The 23911-nt window shown below is 41.7% G+C and overlaps 1 protein-coding gene across 1 annotated transcript in view; it reads left to right on the top strand.

The window, feature by feature from the left end:
• ASPM (assembly factor for spindle microtubules) overlaps positions 1-23911 on the top strand; it is a 2279206-nt gene that overhangs the window by 1215384 nt on the left and 1039911 nt on the right. The window contains exon 18 of the mRNA XM_044080257.1: positions 15450-15644. Within this exon, the coding sequence (XP_043936192.1) occupies positions 15450-15644 (195 nt within the window). The remainder of the gene's footprint in view (positions 1-15449; positions 15645-23911) is intronic.

Consider the following 23911-nt stretch of genomic DNA (forward strand, 5'->3'; position numbering starts at 1 on the left):
TGCTTGACAGGGGCACAGGAAAATAATTTTCTTGGGAGGCAAAAGCCAGGGTACCGTTTGACTAGGCTTATATAGGCCCAATAGCCTAGTACCTACCTATGAACCTATAAAAGAGAGACCATCAGACACAAAAGTTACATTCTTACCTTAATGCTAGATCCATGTTGTAGTCTTCTGTACTCCTGAACTCTTCCTTCTTTCCATCATCCTGCCAGATTGTCACTGTTCTTGGGCTCTCGATTGACCATACCTGACCTTCCCAGAGCATTGTCTTTCTTTGTCAGTGACTTTATACTTTTTCCCCTTGCTTAGGTAGACATGTTGGCCTGCCTAACAAGAAAGAACAGTAAGACAAACTCCATCTGAGATCCTGAGTTGAAAGGGGAAATTATGGGTAGGGAGAGGAGCCTGAGCCTTGGATCCAAATGTCTAAAAGTTGCCAACCTCATATCCTTTCAAATCTGATAACCCATCAGTTAGGGAGGATGGAAGAAAACAACATGGCTCTAGCTTCATGTTTTAAGTAGATAACTTTCATGCTAATAAATTACATATTTCTTGCATCCTTTCTCTGTAGGCTGCAGCGCTGAATTTTTTATCCGTTTTACTTTAAATAACAGACAAAATCTGATTGTTTATTTCTTTAATTAGCTGAATAGTCTATAGCTTTAAATAATTACCTGCCTATCCAGGCAACTATTTCTTTACTTTGACTTTGGCAGTAGTTGTCTGTGTAAATCTCATTTGCCATTATAATCAAGTTTCACGCTTTAAATAGCCTTACTTAATCTCCATAGCTGCTAAATTTCTTGTTCTAATGTTTTCTGGGTTTTATTTTTATACCATTGCATCTGATTTTACATTCTCAAAAGTTACAGTTGCTGTAACACACTAATTTGTAAATAAATTGCCATGTTTAGCTACTTGCCAAAAATAATCTTCATTCTTAAGTTTCTAATCTCACAAAAAGATTGTGACAGTTGTACAACCAGCTGCAAATATCTTTTTTGTAACACTAGATGTGACAGGTTGTGTTTATGGTCGATTTGGGACTAGTCAGACAAGAATGTGACTACAACCTGAAAAACATTGTCAACGCTTTATTCTAAAAAGTAACTTGCAATGTGTGACTTGTTACATAAGTCATTGCAACAAGCTAGACTAGAACCTAGACTTTGCACAAAACTGTATAATTAAGTCTGACTCATACCTAACACTGCAGTGTATAAATTATACTAATATACCACATATCAGATACCAGCGTCATTTGCAGAAAGTACAAGTCCCCTCTGAAATCACTGCTGTTTGCTAATGGTTAACTTATTACCCCTATTACTCCAGGAGGAGTCCGTTTTCCCTGGTTAATTATAAGAATTTCTAAGTAACAAAAAATGCCAGGCATATGATATTCATTCATCCAGGATTAGATCCAATAATCTTATGTACTAAGAATATGTAGTCGCTTGAGACATTGTGATCTCAAAGGAAAATTGCATCATCAGATTTTAAAGAGTTTTGTCTATGTTTATAGAAACTAATTTGTGCATACGAATTTGCCTGATACGTAAAATTTTCTCACAAGTCTTTGGACTGCATGTGAAGTATTTCTGTTCATTTTATTTGTTATAGAAAACATAATTATTATCCAGTCTTGGGCAAGATTAAGAGGCTGTCACACTAGCATGGTAGTTGGAGGGAGTTAGTGAAGGATGCATTCCCCCTTCTTTATTAGGGAATATTCCTTTACATTCCTGTTTTTTTTCCATTCATTCCCTCTGGTTCTGAGCTTCATCATAAATCACAAAAAGAAAAATAACTGCCTGTCTCATGATGATCAAGAAGGGGAATGATTTTCAGGCTCTGAGGTGTTTGACTGTACAGGACACCTTCTTGGTGCAGGGCAAATACATTAGCATGGTTGGTAAGACTGCCATTCCCCCACTCTCACTGAGGTAAAACAAAAAAGAAGTTATGTACTCACCATAACATTCCATGTGTGTTGTCCATCTCACCTTCATTCTTAGCAGGATGGGTTCGTAACCAATCCTATGTTCCGACTCAGCCTTATACAAAGCTTGAGGTCTTCCACTAGCTTGTGGCTGAAAACTCTATCCCATGATGCACTACGAGAGCTCCCCAGATCTCGTTTGCCGCTAAAAAAGATCAGGTGCTTCCTACTGGCTCTAGCTAAGTGGAATTTTCTTATTTACATGTTTTCGATAATTGTCACTGTTTTTCTACTGTTATATTCCAGCTAGTGTTTATTACGCAAATTTTGTGTGTTCGCTTTCTGTTGTTTTTCTGTTGACCGTCGTTTTCTTCTCAAGTCCTTTTTCTTACCCTATACCCGCTTAAAATTTACTTTTTAAACCCATTTTAGTTAGAGGGCTTCCTTCCTTTTAGCTATATAGGCAGGCTCATTTAAGTTAGAGAGTTGCTTTGGTCTTGAGGTTTTCCCCCCCTTGTTTTCCTCTTTATATTATCAGACTAGCTTGTTCAAATTAGAGGGCTGCCTTTGCCCATTTAAATTAGAGGGCTTTTCTTGCTTAGTAGTTTTTGGCGAGATTCTTGTTCTCCAAAAAAAATAAATAAATAAAAAAAGTTGTAGTACTATATATATATATATATATATATATATATATATATATATATATATATATATATATATATATATATATATATATATATATATATATATATATATATATATATATATATATATATATATATATATATATATATATATATATATATATATATATATATATATATATATATATACACACACACACACACACACACACACACACACATACATGTTTTTTTCTGTAGTTTTAGCTTTCCAGTTGTTGCTGTTTACTGCAATGTCTTCCAAGCAGTCTAAGGATATTAAACCCTCAGGGTTTAAGAAATGTGTTAAGTGCAGCCATAAATGTCCGTTACTGACGGACATACAGTTTGCATGTACTGTTTTGGAGTGGTACACCTTCAAGAGTCTTGTGCCATATTTCACTCATTTAGTCATAGACAGTCAGGCCCGAGAAGCCTTCTACCTCTGCTTTTTCAGTTTCGGAGCCGTTGGGATTTCATGTATGGTGCCGGTCCCCGGAATTGGAACCGGCATCTCCAACGTTAAGGTCTCCCTTATTGCAGTCTTCCAGATCTCCTGCTCCCTCCACTCGATCTTCCAGGAGCCTGTCTGACGATGATGTGGATTGTGTGGTGCAGAGGCTATTGAGGACACTGGTGATCACAAAACAACCCATCTACCCTTTCACTGTCTATTTCTCCTCTGAGCCGATCTTGGTCCTTGTAGCCAGAATGTCCAGAACTGATTGCAATGGAACCGTCGGAACCGAGACCTATCACAGGATCTTCGGCTCCAATCATTGCTCTGACATCCTCTGTTCCGTCTGAACTCTAGGAGTTGACGCTCTCCAGTCTGGTCTGGGGATGGGAGCCAGATCGGACAGTTGTTGGATCTGAACTTGCCTCTCGGGGCATCAGCTTGGGTGAGTTTGGCCCCTACCTCAGCCTTGGATCCAACCTTCTTGGTTCCGGGGATTCCCTTTGATTCTTCAGAGCTGGGAGTTTCCTCGGAACAGAAGTGGGGGGATGTTTCAATGTAATGAAGAGAGTGCAGTCTCCACAGACATGTCCACTCTCTGGTCAGGACATTCTTCCCCCTAAGGCACTGGTATCTGCCTCAGTATCACTGCATCCACAGAGACGTGGAGACCCAAGGCCCCAGGATGCCCCATCGGGCGATCCCCTCTTTTCCAAAACCTCTCCAGAATACCCATCTGAAGAGGTCCCTCAAAAGAGACTATGCAAGTGGAAGCATTTAGACTCCCCAGGGGAGTCCAATCACTTCAGATATAGACCTTGATTCTGAAGGGTCCCCACGGTCACCCTCTGAAGATATCTCCTTTGCAGACATCCTGGAAATACTTAGAGAGGAATCTGGAAGCCTATCAACCCTTCTGAGGAGGAGTCTGTATACCTGTAGGCTTTTGGCTCTCACCCTTCTGCCACTTTGGTGTCTCCGCCCTTCGAGTTGGTGCAGTTAGTCGAAAGGCGTGGGAGTCTCCAGACTCAGTGGAAGCTGTTCCTTGGAGGCCAAGCAAATTCATCATCGCACCTTCAGACAAGGGATTTCTTACCTGTGGTGTCCAAATAGATGCTGTGGTGGTGGTGGCAGCCACCAAAAAGGAACTTTTAGAGACGTCCTCTTCTGTCCATCTGCCAAACAAAGAGTCTCATACGATGGACATATATGGAAAGCTCACTTTCTCTTCAGTGAATTTTGCACTCAAATCGCTGAGTTATCTGTCTCAATTTACTAGGCTTCAGAGAGATTTCCTGAAAGAGCTAGGAGATGCCCTCCAAAGTTCAGTAGCTGAAGGGGGTATCAGACAAGGTTTCTTGTCAGCTCTCCACCTTAACCTCAGTGGTCAGCTGCTCCATGAGTCTCATTTCTTATGCAGCAGATGGAACAAGCAGGGCAGTGGGTTCAGGAATTTCCCTAAGGAGACATTCCTGGATGAACTTGTGTGATTTTGCGGAACCCTTTAAATTTATTTTGTGAACGCCCCTTTCGATGGCTCATCTTTGTTCAAGCTAAAAGTCAAAGACACACTAACCAGGTGTGAAAAAGAAGGAAAGACTCTCTCTGCCATTGGAGTGTGTTTTGCCCTACCTACCAAACCTTACCCAAAGGGTCAGAAAGGAGGAAAAATGTGGTTTCGAAAATCGTAGAGAGCTTTCCAGGACACGTGGTGATTCTTCCCCCAGGGGCAGAGGGGGAAGTGCTAATGGAAGACACAGACCACGCAGCAGAGGGAGTTCGCAAAACCAGGGCGACAGGGAATCCTTCCTTGGTAAACTTTTTGGTAAGCCCTTTCAGCTCTCCTAAAAGGAGGCCCATCTGTCAGTCTCTGGAAGCAGTCGGGGGGGGGGGGCTTATCTTTGTACCCAAAAGCCTGGCTAACAATAACAAAAGACAAGTGGGTACAAAGTATCGTATCCAGAGGTTACGCTATACACCCTTTCCTTCCCTGTCCCAAAGACAATAAACATTCTGGATGTTCCACCCAGTCAGAGGGATCAGGCAACTCTAGAAGTACAAAAGTTCCTAGTAAAAAGAGTCATCCAAGTAGTCCCCTCAGACCAAATAGGATCCGGGACTTACCCAAGATTCTTTTTAGTTCAAAAGAAAATGGGACTGGAGACCCATCCTGGATCTCAGCAAGTTAAACAAATCAATGAGAAAGTCAAAGTTCCAGATGGTAGCACTGCAGTCAATACTCCTTTTCTGGGACGAGACTATTGGATGTGCTCTATAGACCTCCAAGATGTGTACTACCATATAAAAATGGACAAGCAATCCAGGAGTCATTTGCGCTTATGGCTGGAAGCCAGTCACTACCAGTTCCGAGCTCTGCCCTTTGACCTCACTACAGTCCCCAGAGTTTTCACCAAGTGTATGGCAGTAGCGGCTCACTTGAGACACCTAGGATTCCGAGTGTTTCATACCTCGATGACTGGCTTTTAACTGCTACCATTGAGCATCTACTATCCAAAGCAAAACACACCACTTTGCATCTCTGCTCTCACCTAGGAATCACAAAGTACAAAAAACTGCCTTGTTGCCATCTCAGCATATCGTTTTTATAGGAGCAGATCTAGATACAACAAATATGATGACAAGACTTCCTTCCAAAAGGGTTCAAGTCTTGACATCAAGTCTTAAACATTCTTTCCAAAAGAAAAGTACAGGCAAGAACCATCCTCAAAGTATTGGGAGCCATGGCAGCTGTGATAACCCTGATTCCATTAGCATATCTGCACATGAGAATACTACAGTGTCTACATTTCATTGTGGTCCATACAGGAACTACCCATGTCCCACCAAGTTTTGATAATGGAATCCTGCAGGAAAGAACTTTGTTGGTGGCTTTACTCCACTCGTAACATTAGGTCGTCCCTTTCTTCCTCCCCAGCCTTTAGCCACAGAGACCACAGATGCTTCCCAGATGGGAGGGGGGGCATTATCTGGGAAGTACATTTCAAGGCATTTGGACCATGAGAGGCCCATTTGTACGTCAGTGTCTTAGAGATGAGAGCAGTGCTCTTAGTGTTGCAAGCATTCCAGGTCTCTCTTCCGCTAGGAACTGCTGCAATACAGACAGACAATATGTCAGTTGTATGGTACATAAACAAGGAGGAACCAGATCTTACTCCCTTTGTCGGAGCCCCTGAGAGTATGGCACTGGGTAACCTCCTCCCAATGCTTTCTGATAGCAACACACATCCCGGGAAAATCCAGCATTATTGCAGACAAACTCAGGAGAGCGATTTTGATGCCTCATGAGTGGTCCCCATATCAGGAAGTGGGAGAAGAGATTTTCTGCAAATGAGGACAGCCTTGCTACGACTTTTTTGGCACATCCATGAATGCCAAATATAGGAGCTACTTTGCCCTAATCCCCCCTCCGTGGGAGTCGCTAAGGGATGCACTTGTTCACAATTGGCCCTCAGGTGTCCTCTACACCTTTCCTTTGATACCAAATGTTCTTCAGAAAGCCAGTCACTTGGGAATTAACTTAATATTTGTTGCTCCATACTGGCCTCATCAAATCTGGTTCCCCTACCTGTGGCCTCATCTCCAGGATTCTGGACCCAGTTCCGGGCTTCCTGATTCCTTCATCGGGGATGCTCCGCCCCTCCCTTCAAACCCTCAAATTAACCGCTTGGCTGCTCCAAGCCCAACCATAGGCAGGCTACCTAACCTTTCTGCATCAGTAAAGCATATCCTCATCTCGTCTCATAAAGCTTCATCAAGAAGGTTATATAGAAGCAAATAGAAAAGATTTTCTTCATGGGCCTTGAATAATCACATTGATCCCTTCTCTGCCCCAATAGCTTCTATTCTTGAATTCCTAGCAAAGCTGCTTAATGAAGGGGCAGCTGCAGCTACTATTCGGGTGCAGTTAGCTGCCATATCTAATTTCCATTTAGGAGAGTTAGGCCCTAATGTGATGTCCCACATACTTTGCAGAGCATTTCTTAAAGGTTCTCTTTTATTAAGACCCACCTATTAAGGTCCCTCCACCACTGTTGGACTTGAGTTTTATCTTATGTTTAATTCTTCCCCCTTTCGAGCCTGCATCATCCTGCAATCTCAAGTATCTGACTTGGAGAACGATTCTTTTGATAGCTATTACTTCTTCTAAAAGAGTCTCAGAGCTGCAAGCATTATCCATAAAGCCCCCTACATGCTCTTCCACAAAGGCAGATTATGCCTACGAATGAACCCATCCTTTTTACCCAAAGGATGCTCAGAATTTAACCTGAATCAGTCCATAAAGCTACCAGTTTTTTCCCTAATTATGGCAACAAGGCAGAATATATGCTGCACCAACTTGGATGTACATAGACAATTATGCTTCTCTTTACATAGGACAAAAGATTTCAGAAAATTGAACCAATTATTTGTATCCTTTTCAGACTCAAAGAAAGATGTTCCTGTGTCAAAAGTCGCACTTTTGAAATGGCTGTCAAATTGCATTACCTTTGCTTACCATTCCCAAAACAAAGTACTTTCCCATAAAGTAAAGGGTCATTCTAGAAGAGCTATTGCAACCTCTTCTGCCTTTCGGGTGGGACTGCCTATTGACACCATTTGTGCTGCAGCAACATGGGCAAGGCCTCATTCCTTTATCACTCATTACATAGTTGATTTAGCCTCCAGGAACAGGGCCTCCTTTGGGTCCACTGTTCTGAAGAATATTCTCCATTGAGCCACCCAAGAAAGATGGTACTAGGGACGCTGTCCCAACCTGCTAAGAATGAAAGCAAGATAGGACAACATCACATAAATAAGTTATGTATTCACCATAATGTTCCACGTGTGTTGTCCATCTTGCCTTCATTCTTGCACCCCACACTCCTTCCCCTAGCCTTTTGCTCCTGGAAAACCAAACTGATGCAATTGGCTACTAATGTCTTCTGACCTTCTTCATTACACTATTACGTACTCAGTGACCTTTTTTTAGCTATATCTGCGAACAAGATCTGGGGAGCTTTCGTGGTGCATCATGGGTTAGGGTTTTCAGCCACAAGCTAGTGGAAGACCTCAAGCTTTGTATAAGGCCTAGTCGGAACTGAGGATCAGTTCCAAACCCAACCTGCTAAGAATGAAGGCAAGATGGGCACCATATGTGGAATGTTATGGTGTGTGCATAACTTTTTTTGTTTTACCTCAATAAGAGAGGAGGAATGGCAGTTGCTTAGAAAAGTCTCTAATTGCATTACTACCTGCATACTATCTAATTGCATTACTACCAACACAAACCATGAAACACATACTTCACAAAACCAGTGTGCCATGCAATCACAGCTCTTAAGGCAAAATAACATACCCAACCTACTAGTAATAGGTGACTCTATAGTCAGGCACACTGACGTCTCACTCACTAGGCTAAATAAGGAGAAGGTTACTGTTAGCTGCCTGTCAGCTGCCAGGATCCACCACATAACACAAGCACTCAGGTCACTCCAGAAAAAGTACAAATATGACTCTGTCATTGTCCATGTTGGTGTGAATGACCTGAGCCATACCTCCCTGGACTACATGAAGAGAGACATGGAAGAGTTCTCTGATCACGTAGCCCAGGCCGGTATGACCCTGACCCTGAGTAGCATCCTGCCCTCACCAAGAATGATACCACGGTATAAAGAAAAAATTCTCGATTTCAACAATTGGCTAAGTTTCTGGTGTCATTCAAAGGGGATCCAGTGTCTGTCTGCCTGGGATGACATGCTCGACAAGCCACGCTGCTTCGCTAGAGACGGCTTGCACCTGTCACCCTTAGGCTTTCGAATACTTGCCAAGGCTCCTGCCACCCCCATAGTGCCTTTTTTAGGCAAGGCTCAAAAGACAAACCCACCGCCGTAAATAGCACAAGTAACAAAAAACTGAGGGCAGTGCTACTCATTGCCAGAAGTCTAAACCTCAAAATACACGCACTCGAGGCACTCCTCAGTATGGAGAAAATCGATATATGTGCAGTAACAGAAACCTGGTTTAAGGCTCCAGAGAGCACCCAAGCACTACCAGGCTACAACTCATGCCATACATTTCGGACACAGAACCCAAACCGAAATACAAAAGGTGGGGGCGTATCCATATTCATCAAGGATACCCACACCTCCAGGTTAGTGGCACAGCACGATGCTTCAGAGATCATCCAAGTGCAACTAACAATGGGCAAAACTACAATTCAAATTGTAGCTTGCTACAGATCGCCCACCATGTCCCAGGACCCCCATTCCACGTTTAGGGAAACACTGGGAAACATAAAGGTCCTACCAAACACCCTAATATCGGGTGATTTCAATTACCCAAACATTAACTGGGAGAACTACTCAAGTACTAACTCCCTTGCCCAACTTTTCCTTGAATTTATAAACTCAAAACGCCCTGGTTCAACTTGAAAACACTCCCACCAGAGGTGACAACATATTGGACCTGGTCATTACCAACATGAGCGACCGGTGTTCCACACCAGAGGGCAACCCCTCGCTGGTTAGATCTCACCATAAACAAATCACTTTGGATATCCATATTCCGCCCCCACCCTCGGACAAGAAAGCCACCTTGAAAAACTTTTCAAAAGCAAACTTCACGTTACTTAAGACCGAGGTGGAAAGTTTCAAAGCTGCCATGTTGAAGGATAACACTGACCAAGCTGCAAAATCCTTTACTAATGCATGGATCGTGCCATCCCAAGCAAAACCAAGACTCCCTCCTCCAAGAAAAGGAAACCAGTCTGGTGGACTCCTGCCATAAACAAGCTATACAACAGAAGGAGAAAACTATTACAGAAAAGAGTAAAATCCCAAGAAGGGAAGACATCCCTGATCAGTATCTGCAAGAAACTACGATCCCTCATAAAATCATCCAAGGTGAGCTTTGAAAGAAAAATTGCCAAGGACTCCAAAGATAACCACAAGGCATTCTTTAGCTATGTCAAGAATCTAAGTGGCAATGCTCAGATCTGCTCGGAGTTACTGCAGAATGGCACAAAATACACTGAACCGACCAATATCACCAAATCCTGGCAGACAGGTTCAGTGCAAACATCACCCCCCCACCCCACCCCCAAAAGGGCCCATAACCATACCAGAAGAATGTAGAGTCCCTGAAATCACAGGCACTCTGGTTAAAACATCCTTCTCCAAAGCCAAAAACACAGCATCAATGGGACTGGACTGTGTCCCAGGCTGCGTCCTACACGAGCTCAAAGGTGAACTAACCCCTCACCTAAACACACTGTTCAAACTCAGCCTCTCCACAGACTACATACCCATAGAGTGGTGCACAGCAACGGTTATTCCGCTCCACAAAGGTGGAGCCACAGCAGACCCCAGGAACTATTGCCCTATAAGCCTGACTAGCTTGGTCTGCAAGGCTATGGAGCGCATCATCATGGAACTCGTTAACGGAGACATTAGGAACCTCCAAACACTGGACCCTACCCAGTTTGGCTTTAAGGGCAGATCATGCCTCCTAAACCTGGTGGACTTCTTTGAGACAGGTACCAAGGCTGTAGACGAGGGAAAGATGGTACACACAGCCTACTTAGACCTCGCTAAGGCCTTCGACACCATTCCCCATTCTGGTAATATAGACAAGCTCACCAGCCTGAACATAAACCTCTACATCACAAGATGGGTGGCCAACTGGCTCACAGACAGAACCCACATGGTGAGAGTTGCGGGAGCTAGGTCCGACTCTAAACCGGTTTCAAGTGGCATTCCTCAGGGCTCAGTCCTAGGACCGCTCCTGTTCGGCATATACTTCAGAGGTACACGCAAGCACAGGAGGACTATGGCTGACCAAGTTCGCAGCCGACTGCAAACTACGGGCTATTATTGACTCTCCAGCTGACACAGACATCTTCCAAAAGGGTCTCACTGGCCTCAAGCTAAATGCCACAAAAGTGCATAGTCATCTCCTTTGGAAAAAACAAAGTACCCACAAACTACCACATAGGTGGTAGTCCCCTAAATATGGACCCAACTAGATAGTAATCTCACCTTTGATAATCACATTGCCAAAGTGGTTAGAAAATTCTTCTACGTGGCCCACCTAATCACTAAAGGGTTTGCATCCAGATAAAAAGAGGTTATTGTGCCCCTCTACTCATCACTCATCAGACATATCTTAGAGTACAGCGCCCCATTTGGGATGTACCTTACAAGACACCTGCAACAGCTGGAAAGACCACAGAAGTACCTCGCCAAGAGGATCAATGGCCTCAAACAGATGCCCTATGCAGCTTGACTGAAGAAACTCCAGTTGTACTCTGTTGCTTACCGCCTACTCAGAGATGATCTCTGCCTGACATACAATTGATGGACATGCTCCACCTAAAGAAAACCTTATCCCCTCGAGCCACACGCTCTAGGGATCTAAATCTCACCACAACAATAAATAGGATGTGCAGGAGGGATAGATTCCTGTCCCAGAGACTTCCCATGCTTTGGAACAAGATCCCAATCTACATTAGGCAGAGCTCCTCGCTAACACTCTTCAAAAGAAACCTTGAGTGGATGGGAAACAAAGTTTACCTTGGGGATCACTTTAGTGGCTCTGCTGGACAGAGGCACAGGGAGCTAATCTAAGGGGGCAGCGAAAGCCAACACATCCTGGCTAGGCTTATAAATGCCTTCGGGCAGATAGCCTAGTACCCACCTATGAACCTATAATCTTTATGAACCTATAATCTTTTGACATTAGGTGGCGAGCTATCTGCTGGAAAATGCTGCTTTCACATCCTGCTTCAGAAGTACCTCTGTTGTGGATTTGGACTTTTGCTGTGTGCTGCTTGATCATTGCTTGACTTCATTGCTTTATACCTTCGTTTAGAGCAGCTGCTTAGATGATGTCTTCAGAAATCAGCTTTACTTTTAGTCCATTTTTCTGGACTCAGCCTTTTGAAGTTTTGTCTGTCTGTTGTCATCTGGCTTATGTTTCGCCCTGGACCTGTAAACTGCTTGGAAGTTTGCCTAGTAACTAAACCATGAAGGATAATCTTTAGTACTGAATTGAATTGATTTAGCTTTGAGGACTTAGCATTGTGGCTCTTTAGCTGGGTATATTATCTTTGTCACTCGCAGTTGATCGATTTTTTGTTGGATGCCTCCACAAAGGCGTTCACATTTAAACCCAACGCATAACATGGAGTTATGCTTCATGATACATGATCATGCTAAAACCTTAAGCCTGAAAGTCCTTTTGTGCCACTTGCACATTGGATCTCTGTCATTACATAGTTTGCTGGCAAGGTTCTGTGTTCAGTGCTTCAAACCAAGTGTATGAATTTTAGTAACCCCTATTAAATTACCAATTAAGACCTGTACTGCTTTTTGAAGGACTAGAACAGGATACCATAAGTGTTTGTGGTTCATCCCTTCCTCCCCCAAAGAGAGGGAGAAATGCCTTGTTTGCTTCTGTACGGAGATGATGGTCCTTGAAATTTCATGTCATCTTCAGAGGTGGAGTCTGTTGCACAGCCCTAGATCACAGCAAGAACATTACAAGGACTGAGATATGAAGGGCAGGCTATTGTGTATCCCTCTAGGAGGTAGGTCCTTTTCAGAAAATACCCTCCTGTTCTCTCAGATGGTGAGCTGGTCATGATGTTAATATGGATTGTTTTCTTTTATATTAATGCATGTTTGCCTATGTCGTTAGTGATAATTTAATAAAGGTGTTAAAATGTGATTTTCTCTGGTTTTAGAGATTAGTAGAAAAATGGAAGTCATTGGAAAGGGAATGCAGGATGGCAGACAAAGCCAAATATAATTTAATTACTGATGCTAGGCAAGAACTGCGGTTGTGGTGTTGCGGTAGCATTTTCGCCTCATAGCAAGACGTCCCGTTCGATTCTCAGCTAGAGCGTCTTCTGTGTGGAGACATATGTGAATGGGGCGTGCCTTTGTTGAAGGTTGTGCATCAGGGCTGGTAACCCGGTACGTAAAAATCCACTACCAATCATTAGCGGACCGGAGTTCTGCTGTGGCGACCCCTAACCGCGAAAAGCTGAAAGACACAAACTGATGCTAGGCAACCTGAACATGAGAGGTTAATAAGTAAAATTTAAGACACTATATAATCAAAGGGAGACATTGAAGAATGAATGGGAAGAGAAACTAAATAAACAGAAGTAAAATGGCAGGAAATTTGTCAAGCCCCCAGGTTGGTTACTAAGTCAAAATAGTCAGAATTTTCAGATGGAAATGCTTATACAAATATTTTTCGGTACAAATACAAACAAATGAAGCAAGCTGTTCCTACAAGTGAAGAAGAAATCTGGAAATGCACACGCAAAAAACATGTTTATTTCATCATGGTTTGGTGTTTCCTACATTTTAATATCACTCTGGGGCTATTTACAGTTTTTTAAATATTTTTATACATAATTCCTGTGTGTGATCACATGGAGTCTAGCATCTTGAAGTAATCTTGATTGTTTAGTCTGCCTCTAGGTATTCCACAATGCAGTGCTTGTCTGTAAAAAAAAAAAAAAAAAAAAAAAAAATCACGCAAGCCTCTTTCTTCCTAAAGCTCCTGTCACTACGTTGATTTTATATGCATGCACTACTTCTTTCAATCAGTTAGTTTTAAGTAACATTTCATGGCGTTCAAGGACTACTTAAAACACAAACAATGCAAATGCCATAGAACAGACTTTGAAAGTGGTTTTTACTGCTGCTTCTTTTTAGAATGGCTAAATTGCAGTCTTTTGTGAAGCCTGAATTGTACTACTTTGACTCATCTCTCATCCCCCTTCACACCTAACTTTCCTGTCAAAATGCTAAGGGTAAATTGAGACGTTACCTGCTGTGATTGACAGTTCACTGCCGGAGACTTGACTCGTGTACTATTTCCTTGTTTTAGCCTTTACTTTCTGTATGGGTAGGGGAAGGACCAAGGAGCTGTAACATCACAGCATGGGTGGGTTTTAAGGACTGCCGTGGTGAAGTCAGTTTGGCGAGGGAATTGGCCAGAAAACTACATGTATTCATTGGCCTTGATGACAGTAATGAATTGGAGACTGCAACAAGCTTTTCCAGGCAGGATAAAAGTTTTTTGAAAGTGAAACCAACATATGGTAAAGTAGTGTTCTAGTGGAGAAAAACAGTCAATTTAAAATATTTAAAGGCTGTGTTGTTTATTCACAGCAGGAACTGTAAATAGGGAGAAAAAGGACAGAGAAGTTGAGCATTTAGTAATACAATCCCATTGTCCTTTAATGCAAGACTACTTCATATGGGGGAGGGTTGGTTTCAAAAAATAACTGAAACACACTAAGGCAGTAGCAGGGTTGCTCATACTGGTCATTAAGAAAACAATAACAAGAAAATGAAAAACGGATAAGTAGCCTAATGTAGATGAAACATGAAATATTGAAATTGAATAATTTATAGATGAATATTGCCCTAAAAAGACATAATCTTTGATCTATAACAAATAGAAGATTTGGTCATAATTAATAAAAGCAAAATGAGAGTAGTTTAGAATATAATAAAATTTGAACAGGAATATAAGGGAAAATCTCAAAAATCTGGGGGAACCCATAATACAAGCAGAGGTTATCCAAAATTAGCAGGGTTGAGGAAGAATACCCTAAGCAAGTGTGATGGGATAATGTTTTAAATGGTATATAAAGCAGCCTAGTCCTTAAAAGTTGTTTTTGTTACATCAGAGTTGTAAGAAAATCATTATTTTAACTGTCTCAGCATTGCATAATTCCACCTATCTTTGGGCTAGAATTTGGCAACAGCAACTATATGTTGGATGTAAAGTTGCAATATTTGATTGTAACTGAATTACACAGCAAGTAGTATAATGAATGAATGATATCTGCTTAGCCCAGATTGATTAATGTAGCTGCAGTGGCCTTGTCTAACCAGCTGGGTGGTCCAGTACTATATCTAAATTAGGGTGTCTAGTCAATGTCTTTAGAGGAATGAAGTATGCCAGTGTGTGTTTGTATTTCCAGATTTTTATTGTCATTATAACATTTTAATGCATTAAGAAGATCATAGATGCCTGTCTTAGATGTGGGTCACACTTTTGGGACTTGTACTATACTGTAATCCCATTCAAGTTACTTAATTTGCTTGCTAAATATTATCTGGAGTTTCTTGCTAGGTCTTTGCTGATAACGAGATCTCTACAGTTTGGACTTTCTTGGTTGCCTAATTATAAAAAAAAAATCGTAGACACATCTTTTTTGTTGATTTGAGACTTAGAACATTTTTGACTAATTTTAAAAATTGCATAAGTAATTTCTTTGTTTCCGCAGCCTGTATACTATAAAATCCTTTTTATACTTAACTGCATATATCAAGTTTTTTTCTTTTTTGTCTTAAAGGTTAAAGATCGTGCTGCTAAAGTAATTCAGGCAATTATTAGAAAATTTCTTCTTCGAAGGCAACAAGAGAGACTAGTTGCTGCAACTGTTTTGATTCAGGCAGTGTGGAGAGCGTATCTGGCAAGAAAAGAGTTGCAAGAGCTAAAATCTAAGAAGTTGAAATATATTGCAAATAATGCAGCAATAGTCATTCAGGTATGAAAACTACTTTTTACAGATCTTTTCAGAAGTCTGAAAAATTACTGCATGTGCCTGCTAAGACAGATTATTTGTTGGAATTCAAAGACTTACGATATTTTCATTACTTTTGGGGCAGTTATTTTTAACTCTTTATTTTTTTTTGCTTGGCCCCTTGATATTGTGGTTCAGAGTTAATGGGCCAGAGGAATATGAGGTGGGGAGAAGAGACGATGCTTGCGTGGAGACTTTGTGGTTTGGAATTGTTTCTAGATGTTGGCAGTCTGAAGCTTACAGAGGATTTGTTTTAAAAATCACAGTTAATGACAAATCTAAGCACAAGAGATAGCTAAATAAAGAATTCAGGTTAAAATGCCCAGTTTGTGTTTAGTTCGCAATGCAGTGTATACAAAAGTTAAAAAGCACGTATTTTCAACATGTCTGCAACAATATGAGTACATTTAGCTTTCGGGTTCTGACCCAAGATTCATTTGGTTATATTCTGTGTCATTTGTCATTACATGGCTCATGTACTGGTATATCTCTATTATTCCAGGAAAAAGTTAAACTGTATAATGCTCTTTAAAAACACACTGCATTTCCACAACTTCTTAATGTCATTTTCCCAATTTTTCTGCAAATTACAGGTGTTAAATGCCACTTACTGACATTTTCAAACAGGGAACATCCTATTATTAATTTTCTTGCATCACAAGTAATGTGAGTACCACAAACTCCAATTGTAATTATTATTAAAACTAGCTAATTACAGTGCATTGCAGGCTACTTCAGAGCTCCAATATAAGTAAGGATTGGGTACTTAAACAGTAGGGCTCTGTTAATTTATTTAACAAGTTCTAATCCAAGTAAGAATTTAGTTCTTAAACAGTATGCCTCTTATTAGTCAATAAATAGTAAAGCTATCAATTAATAAAAATCATTATTAAAATCAAAATCTTACCATTGATATAGTTTATTACTTGAAATTATAGGTTCATAGGTAGGTATTAGGCTATCGGCCCTAGGGGCCTATACAAGCCTAGTCAAAAAGGTACCTCGGCTTTCGCCACCCAAGAACATCATTTTCCTGTGCCTCTGTTGAGCAGAGCCACAGAGGTGATCCCTGGGGTGAATTTCATATTTCCTATCCAATCATCAAGATTTTTCTTGAAGAGTGCTAATGAGGAGCTTTGTTTGATATAGATAGGTAGTTTGTTCCAGAGTATGGGAAGTCTCTGGGACAGGAATCTATCCCTCCAGCATGTTCTGTTTATTGTGGTGACAAGATTTAGGGCTCTAGAGTGTGTAGCTCGGAGGGATTGGAATTTCTTTAAGTGGAGCATGTCCAACAGCTCTGGGTTTGACATAGCTTTGTATGTTAGGCAGAGATTGCCTCTGAGTAGGCGATATGCGACGGAGTAAAGCTGGAGTTTTTTCAGACTGCGTAAGGCATCTGTTTTAGGCCAGTAATCCTCTTTGTGAGGTATTTCTGCGGCCTTTCCCATTGTAGATGCCTTGTGAGGTACATTCCAAAATGGGCGTTGCACTCTATAATGGGTCTAATGAGTGACGAGTAGAGGGGAACAATGACCGCTTTTTTCCTGGATGAGAAACCTTTTGTGATGGTGTGCCACATTGAAGGATTTCCTGACTACTGTGGCAATGTGATTATCAAAGGAGAGGCTACTGTCCACCTGTGTTCCAAGGTCTTTTATCACACTTTCGGTGTTAAGTAGACTACCACCTATATGGCAGCTCATGGGTGCAGAGTTTTTACCAAAGGGGATGACGCACTTTTTGGCATTGAGCTTGAGGCCATGGCATTGACACCAGGCATCTGTCTCAGTGAGGCCCTTTTGTAGGATGTCCACTTTGTTAGGAGTTTCAATTATGGCCCCTAGTTTGCAGTCATCTGCAAACTTCGTTAGCCAAAGACCTTCTGCGTTAGCCTGTACTTAAGAAAAGTAGATACCAAACAGGAGAGGACCCAGGACTGAACCCTGTGGTACTCCACTTGTTACTGGTCTGAAGTCTGATTTGGAGTCTGCTACTTTCACAGTGTGGGTTCTGTCAGTGATCCATTTGGCAATCCATCCTGTGACATGGGGATTTATACCTAGTTTAGTGAGTTTATAATTCCAGAGTGGGGGATGGTGTCAAAAGCCTTGGCGCGATCTAGATAGGCTGTGTGATTCACCTTACCCTCGTCTAGGGCTTTGGTGACTGCTTCAAAGAAGTCAATCAGGTTTAGGAGACATGATCTGCCTTTTACAAACCCGAACTGAGTGGGGTCTACAATTTGCAGATTACCAGTGTCTTTGTTTAAAAGTACCATGATGGTACGTTCCATGGCCTTGCAGACGAGGCTCGTTAGGCTAATGGGGCAGTAGTTCCTGGGGTCCGTGGTGGCTCCCTCTTTGTGGAGTGGGATAACCGTCACTGTGTGCCATTCAATGGGCACAAAGCCTGAGGGGAGGCTATGATTGAACATGGTGCTTAGGTGGGGTGTCAGTTCATTCTGTAGTTCATGTAGAACGCAGCCTGGGATGTTGTCTGGTCCCATGGATGCTGTGTTCTTGGCTTTGGAGAGTGTGGTTTTTACCTGTGCAGCCGTGATTACAGGAACTTTGCATTTTTCCGGTATAGAGATGGATCCTTTAGGGGGTGGGTGGGTAAAGTTAGCACTGAACCTATCTGCCAGGATGTTGGCAATATCATTTGGTTCTGTATATTTAGTGCCATTGTGCTGTAACTCAAAGCAGATCTGAGTGTTGCCATTGAGATTTTTGACATAGCTATAGAATGCTTTATGGTTGTCTTTAGAATAAGTGGCAATTTTGTTTTCATAACTAGCTTTGGAGGATTTTATGAGGGATCTCAGCTTCTTACTGAGGCTGACCAGGGAGTTCTTCCAGTCATGGGATTTTCCTCTTTTTTTTTGCAACAGTTTCTTTCTTCTGTTGTTGAGTTTGTTTATGGCAGGGGACCACCAGATTGGCTTCCTTTTTTTGGAGGATAGCATCTTTGGTTCTGTTAGGGATAACATGATCCATGCACTCGTGTTAGTGCTTATAAAATGCATTTGTGTAGGATTCAGCAGTCGTACCTCTATTGTCCGTCTGCATGGGTGTCGTGAAGTTTCCCACTTCTGTCTTAAGAAGCGTGAAGTTGGCTTTGGAGACATTTTTTACGGTGGTTTCCCTAATGTGGGTGGGGGCGGGATGTGGATGTCTAGGCTGATTAGCTTGTGGTCTGATCTGACCAGCGAGGAATTGACCTCTGGTGTGGAACACCGGTCGCCCATGTTGGTAATGACCAGGTCTAGGATATTGCTGCCCCTGGTGGGGGTGTGGATAAGTTGATCCAAGGCATTGGAATTTATGAATTCCAGAAAAAGTTGAGCAAAAGAGTCAGTACGTGTGTAGTTTTCCCAGTTAATGGTGAGGTAATTGAAATCACCCATTATTAGGGTGTTGGGTTGTACCCGAATATTTTCCAGTGTATTAAGAAATGAGGAGTGGGAATCCTGTGGCATGGTGGAGGATCTGTAGCAAGTTACAGTCTGGATTGCGGTCTTGCCCAGAGTTAATTGCACTTGGATAATCTCAGCTGCATTATGCTGAGCAACTAGCCTGGAGGTGTGGATATCCTTAATGAATATGGACACACCTCCACCTTTAGTATTTCGGTCCAGGTTAGGTGGCCGAAAGGTGTGGTATGAATTATAGCTTGGTAATGCAGGGTGTGCTCTCTGGAGTGTTGAACTAGGTCTCTGTCACTGCACAGATGTCGATGTTCTCCATTTTAATCGAGTGAATGCATTTTGAGGTTTAGACTTCTAGCATTGAGTAGCATTACCCTCAGATTGTGCTTGCTTGTACCTGTTACGGTGGTGAATTTGTCATTTGAACCTTGCCTAAAAAAAGGCTCTATAGGGGTGGCAAGAGCCTTAGCCAGCATCCGGAATCCCAAGGGCGACAGGTGCAGGCCATCTCTGGCAAAGCATCGTGGTCTGTCGATTATGTCATCCCAGGCAGACAGATAATGTATCCCCTTAGAATAACACCAGAAGCTTAGCCAATTGTTGAAGTCAATCATTTGGTCGCTGTACTGTGGTATCATTGTGGGTGATGGCAGGATGCTACTCAGGGCTAGGGTCATACCTGCCTGGGCTACAAGATCGGGGAGCTCCTCCATGTCTCTCTTCATGTAGTCCAGGGAGGCAAGTCTCAGGTCATTCACACCAACATGGACAATGACAGGGTCAAATTTGTACTTGTGGAGTCAACTGAGTGGATGCGTTATGTGGCGGATCTTGGCACCCAGCAGGCAGCTGACAGTAACATTCTCTTTGTTTAGCCTGGTGAGTGGAATGTCAGTGTGCCTGACTATAGAGTCACCTATGACTAGAGTGTTGGGGGCATTGGTATGCCTTATGGGCTGTGGCATAATGAGTTTGTGGGCTGTGTGTTATTTGGGTTGTGTTGAGGGGTGGAGGTTGCATGCGTTTCTGCTTTAGAGGTCTCTGTTGCTTGAGGAGATTTTTATTGAGAGCCTCTGCAAATGTAGGTATGTGTTTTGTGTTGCTGTGTGTGTGTGTTTTGGTGATGTAGGTTTTGAGGGACTATGCGATAAGTGTGATGTGGTGCAAGTGTTTACCTTCTCCTCTTGACTATCTAGTCCAGTCTTGAGTGAAGAGAGTTTTGCTTCCATTTTGGCTATATAAGTGCATCTCTCACAGGTTGTAGTGTTGGGTGGTTGGAGGAGAGGGTTGTCTGTGTACATGAGGCAATTGCTGCATTGCCCCAAGATGCCCAGATTCATCAGGTAGACAGAAGAAAACACTGGGAGCTGACTCTTAAACATGCCTGAGTAGGTGCTTATTTATTAAGTATTAAAAACTCTTTTCCTCTAGACAAGTGAGTAAAGTTGAGTGATGTGGCAATTTGTAGCTTATTTAGTGCTTGCAATGAGTTCTGAACAAGTGCTGAGCTTAAAGAAACCGATTTGAGTGCTAAAAGTAGAAAGAAAAAATGTCTAGTTTTAAAGGAAAATTTGAAGAGCAGACTTTATGGCGCCAGGAATAGTTTAACCCTAGCTAAGCAGCGATGCATAAAGTGTTTTTTTTTTTTTAATATAACAGTAGCAAATGAGCAAACTGATTTAAACAAATTAACCAGTAAAAAGCTAACTGAGCCCCGTTCCAGCAGTCTTCGATCAGACAAGTTCTAACTGCACACTCCTGCCACTAGGGTGCAGGGGAACCTTCTCCAAAATAAGATGGTCTTGATTAGTGCTCAAGTTATACAAAGTTAGATTCAGCAGGTCTGAATTTAGTCTGTGCTACAGCAAACAAGGCGTACCAATTTCAGAAAGAAACCGTTCAAATAAGCAGGCAAAATAAGCCTTTAACCAGAAACTCCCAGTTCAGGACAGAATCTACCCTCTCCTCCCACAAGAGTGCAGACCACATTTTCTTAATGTAAAATAATTGGCCCAAAGCCCAAGTGCATACACCAGAACTATTACACTTTTAGAATAACAGACACTAAGCCTTCAATCAGCAACTCCCAACTTAGAAGGATGTAAGCTACCTGTCCTGCCACAATAGTGCAGACCACAAACCTTCTTAATGTAAAACAACTGGTCTGAAGCCCAAGTGATTCAACCAAAGGCTTAGAATAACAGTTGCAGTTTAATCAGGCTACTAACAAGCCGTAATAAATGCAGCAGAATAAATGCAGTGAAGTAGGAAGAAACACAAATACAGTAAAAGCAGATAGTGTGTGTTTTTTTTTTAATATATAACAATAGAAAACGAACAAACTGATTTAAACAAATTACCCAATTAACCAGTAAAAAAGCTCAAAACTGAGCCCTGTTCCAGTAGTCTTCAATCAGACAAGTTTTAACTGCACACTCCTGCCACCAGGGTGCAGGGAAACCTTCCCCAAAAAAGACTATCTGAACACTACCTATTTTGAACTTTGGTTCACCCAGAAATTTGAAAGATTTACCATTGGCTTCCTTTAATGTAAGTGAAGCTATTCCAATGGATGAGTCTTTTCATTCATCACTTATTAGAAAACCTTTTTCAAAATTTCTGTATTAAGAGCAGATAATTGTCAGCCAAAATGGGCATTAAAAAACATGCTCGAATCCAAGTTCATGTAACTTACACATTTGTTGAAATTTGTCTAATTATTATACATAACTAGAGGATATGAAACACAAGTTCATACATAGTTATAATTTATAATTTTATTGAACAGTCTATTGGATGATTTCCAGTGACTCTCATGGGCAAAGTGCTAGTATCTTGGCCACGTGTGAACGATTTTTACTAAGAAAACTGATTTATTGCAACCTGTGTTAGCAGTAGCTGCAGAATAAGGCAAGCAGATAAGTATTTTGGCCTATAGTTACGGAAGACAGAATTTTAGGTCTCGTGCTGCTGAATGAATGTAGCTTTGGTTATAGAAGAACCAAGAATTTAGAACAGCAATTTATCTGTCATTAAGAAATTAACATTTACTAGAACTAGGGAAGCATCTGGTGTTGGAAATGTAGTTGGTGTGTGTGTGTGTGTGTATATTTATATATATATATATATATATATATATCAATGTAGCTTTGCTTATAGAAGAACCAAGAATTTAGAACAGCAATTTGTCATTAAGAAATTAACATTTACTAGAACTAGGGAAGTATCTGGTGTTGGAATTGTAGTTGGTGTGTGTATGTGTGCATATGTGTGTGTGTGTGTGTATATATATATATATATATATATATATATATATATATATATATGTGTGTATATATATATATATATATATATATATATGTGTGTATGTATATATATATATATATATATATATATATATATGGATCCCTATCATATGATAGAAACCTCATTTGACTGAGACTATAAGACTGAAAATTCACAAGACTGAAAGTCACTTGATTGAAACCCATAATACTCAATTTCAACATACTAAATTGTAAACTGAAACATATGAAACCAGACTAAGTGGGGGGCTACGCCCCGATCCCACCATAAGCTAATCACCCTTGATACCCACATCCCGCCCCCACCCCCTATTAATGAAACCACGGTAAAAAATTTCTCCAAAGCCAGCTTCTTGCTTCTTAAGACAGAAGTGGTGAACTTCATGACACCCATGCAGATGGACAGTACAGTTACAACTGCTGAATCCTACACAAATGCACTCTATAAGCACTTACACAAGTGCATGGATCGTGCTATCCCAAACAGAACCAAGATGCTATCCTCCAAAAAAAGGAAGCCAATCTGGTGGTCCCCTGCCATATACAAACTGTACAACAGAAGGAAGAAACTGTTGCAAAAGAGAGTAAAATCCCATGAGTGGAGGAGCTCCCTGGTCAGCCTCTGTAAGAAGCTGATATCCCTTATAAGATCCTCCAAAGCTAGCTACGAAAACAAAATTGCCACTAATTCTAAGGACAACCACAAAGCATTCTATAGCTATGTCAAGAATCTTGATGGCAACACCCAGATCTGCTCTGAGTTACAGCGCAATAGCACGAAAATTACAGAACCAACTGATATTGCCAACATCCTGGCAGATAGGTTCAGTGCTAACTTTACCCCCCGCCCCCATCCCCTAAAGGGCCCATATCTATACAGGAAGAATGCAGAGTTCCTGTAATCACAACTGCGCAGGTAAAAGCTGCATTCTCTAAAGCCAAAAATACAGCATCCATGGGACCGGACAACATACATGGCTGTGTTTTACATGAACTTCAGAATGAACTGGCTCCCCACTTAAGCACCATGTTCAGTAATAGCCTCGCATCAGGCTTTGTGCCCACTGAATGGCGCACAGCAACAGTTATCCCACTCCACAAAGGGGGAGCCACCACTGATCCCGGAAACTGTCGACATATTAGCCTGATGAGCCTGGTCTACAAGGCCATGGAATGTATCATCATGGAACTCATAAACAAAGACATTGGTAACCCCCAAACTCTGGATCCCACCCAGTTCATGTTTGTGAAAGGCAGATCATGCCTCCTGAACCTGATCGACTTCTTTGAGGCAGTCACCAAAGCCGTAGATGAGGGGTAAGGTGGTTCACACAGCCTATCTTGACCTCGCCAAGGCTTTCGACACCATCCCCCATTCTGGAATTATAGGTAAACTCACTAAACTAGGTATAAATATCTACGTCACAAGATGAGTTGCCAACTGGCTCACTGACAGAACCCACACTGTAAAAGTTGCAGACTCCAAATCTGACCTG

The sequence above is a fragment of the Protopterus annectens genome, chromosome 8.part0 (assembly GCF_019279795.1).
Source record: "Protopterus annectens isolate FY-2018-M chromosome 8.part0, PAN1.0, whole genome shotgun sequence".
Lineage (NCBI taxonomy): Eukaryota > Metazoa > Chordata > Ceratodontiformes > Protopteridae > Protopterus > Protopterus annectens.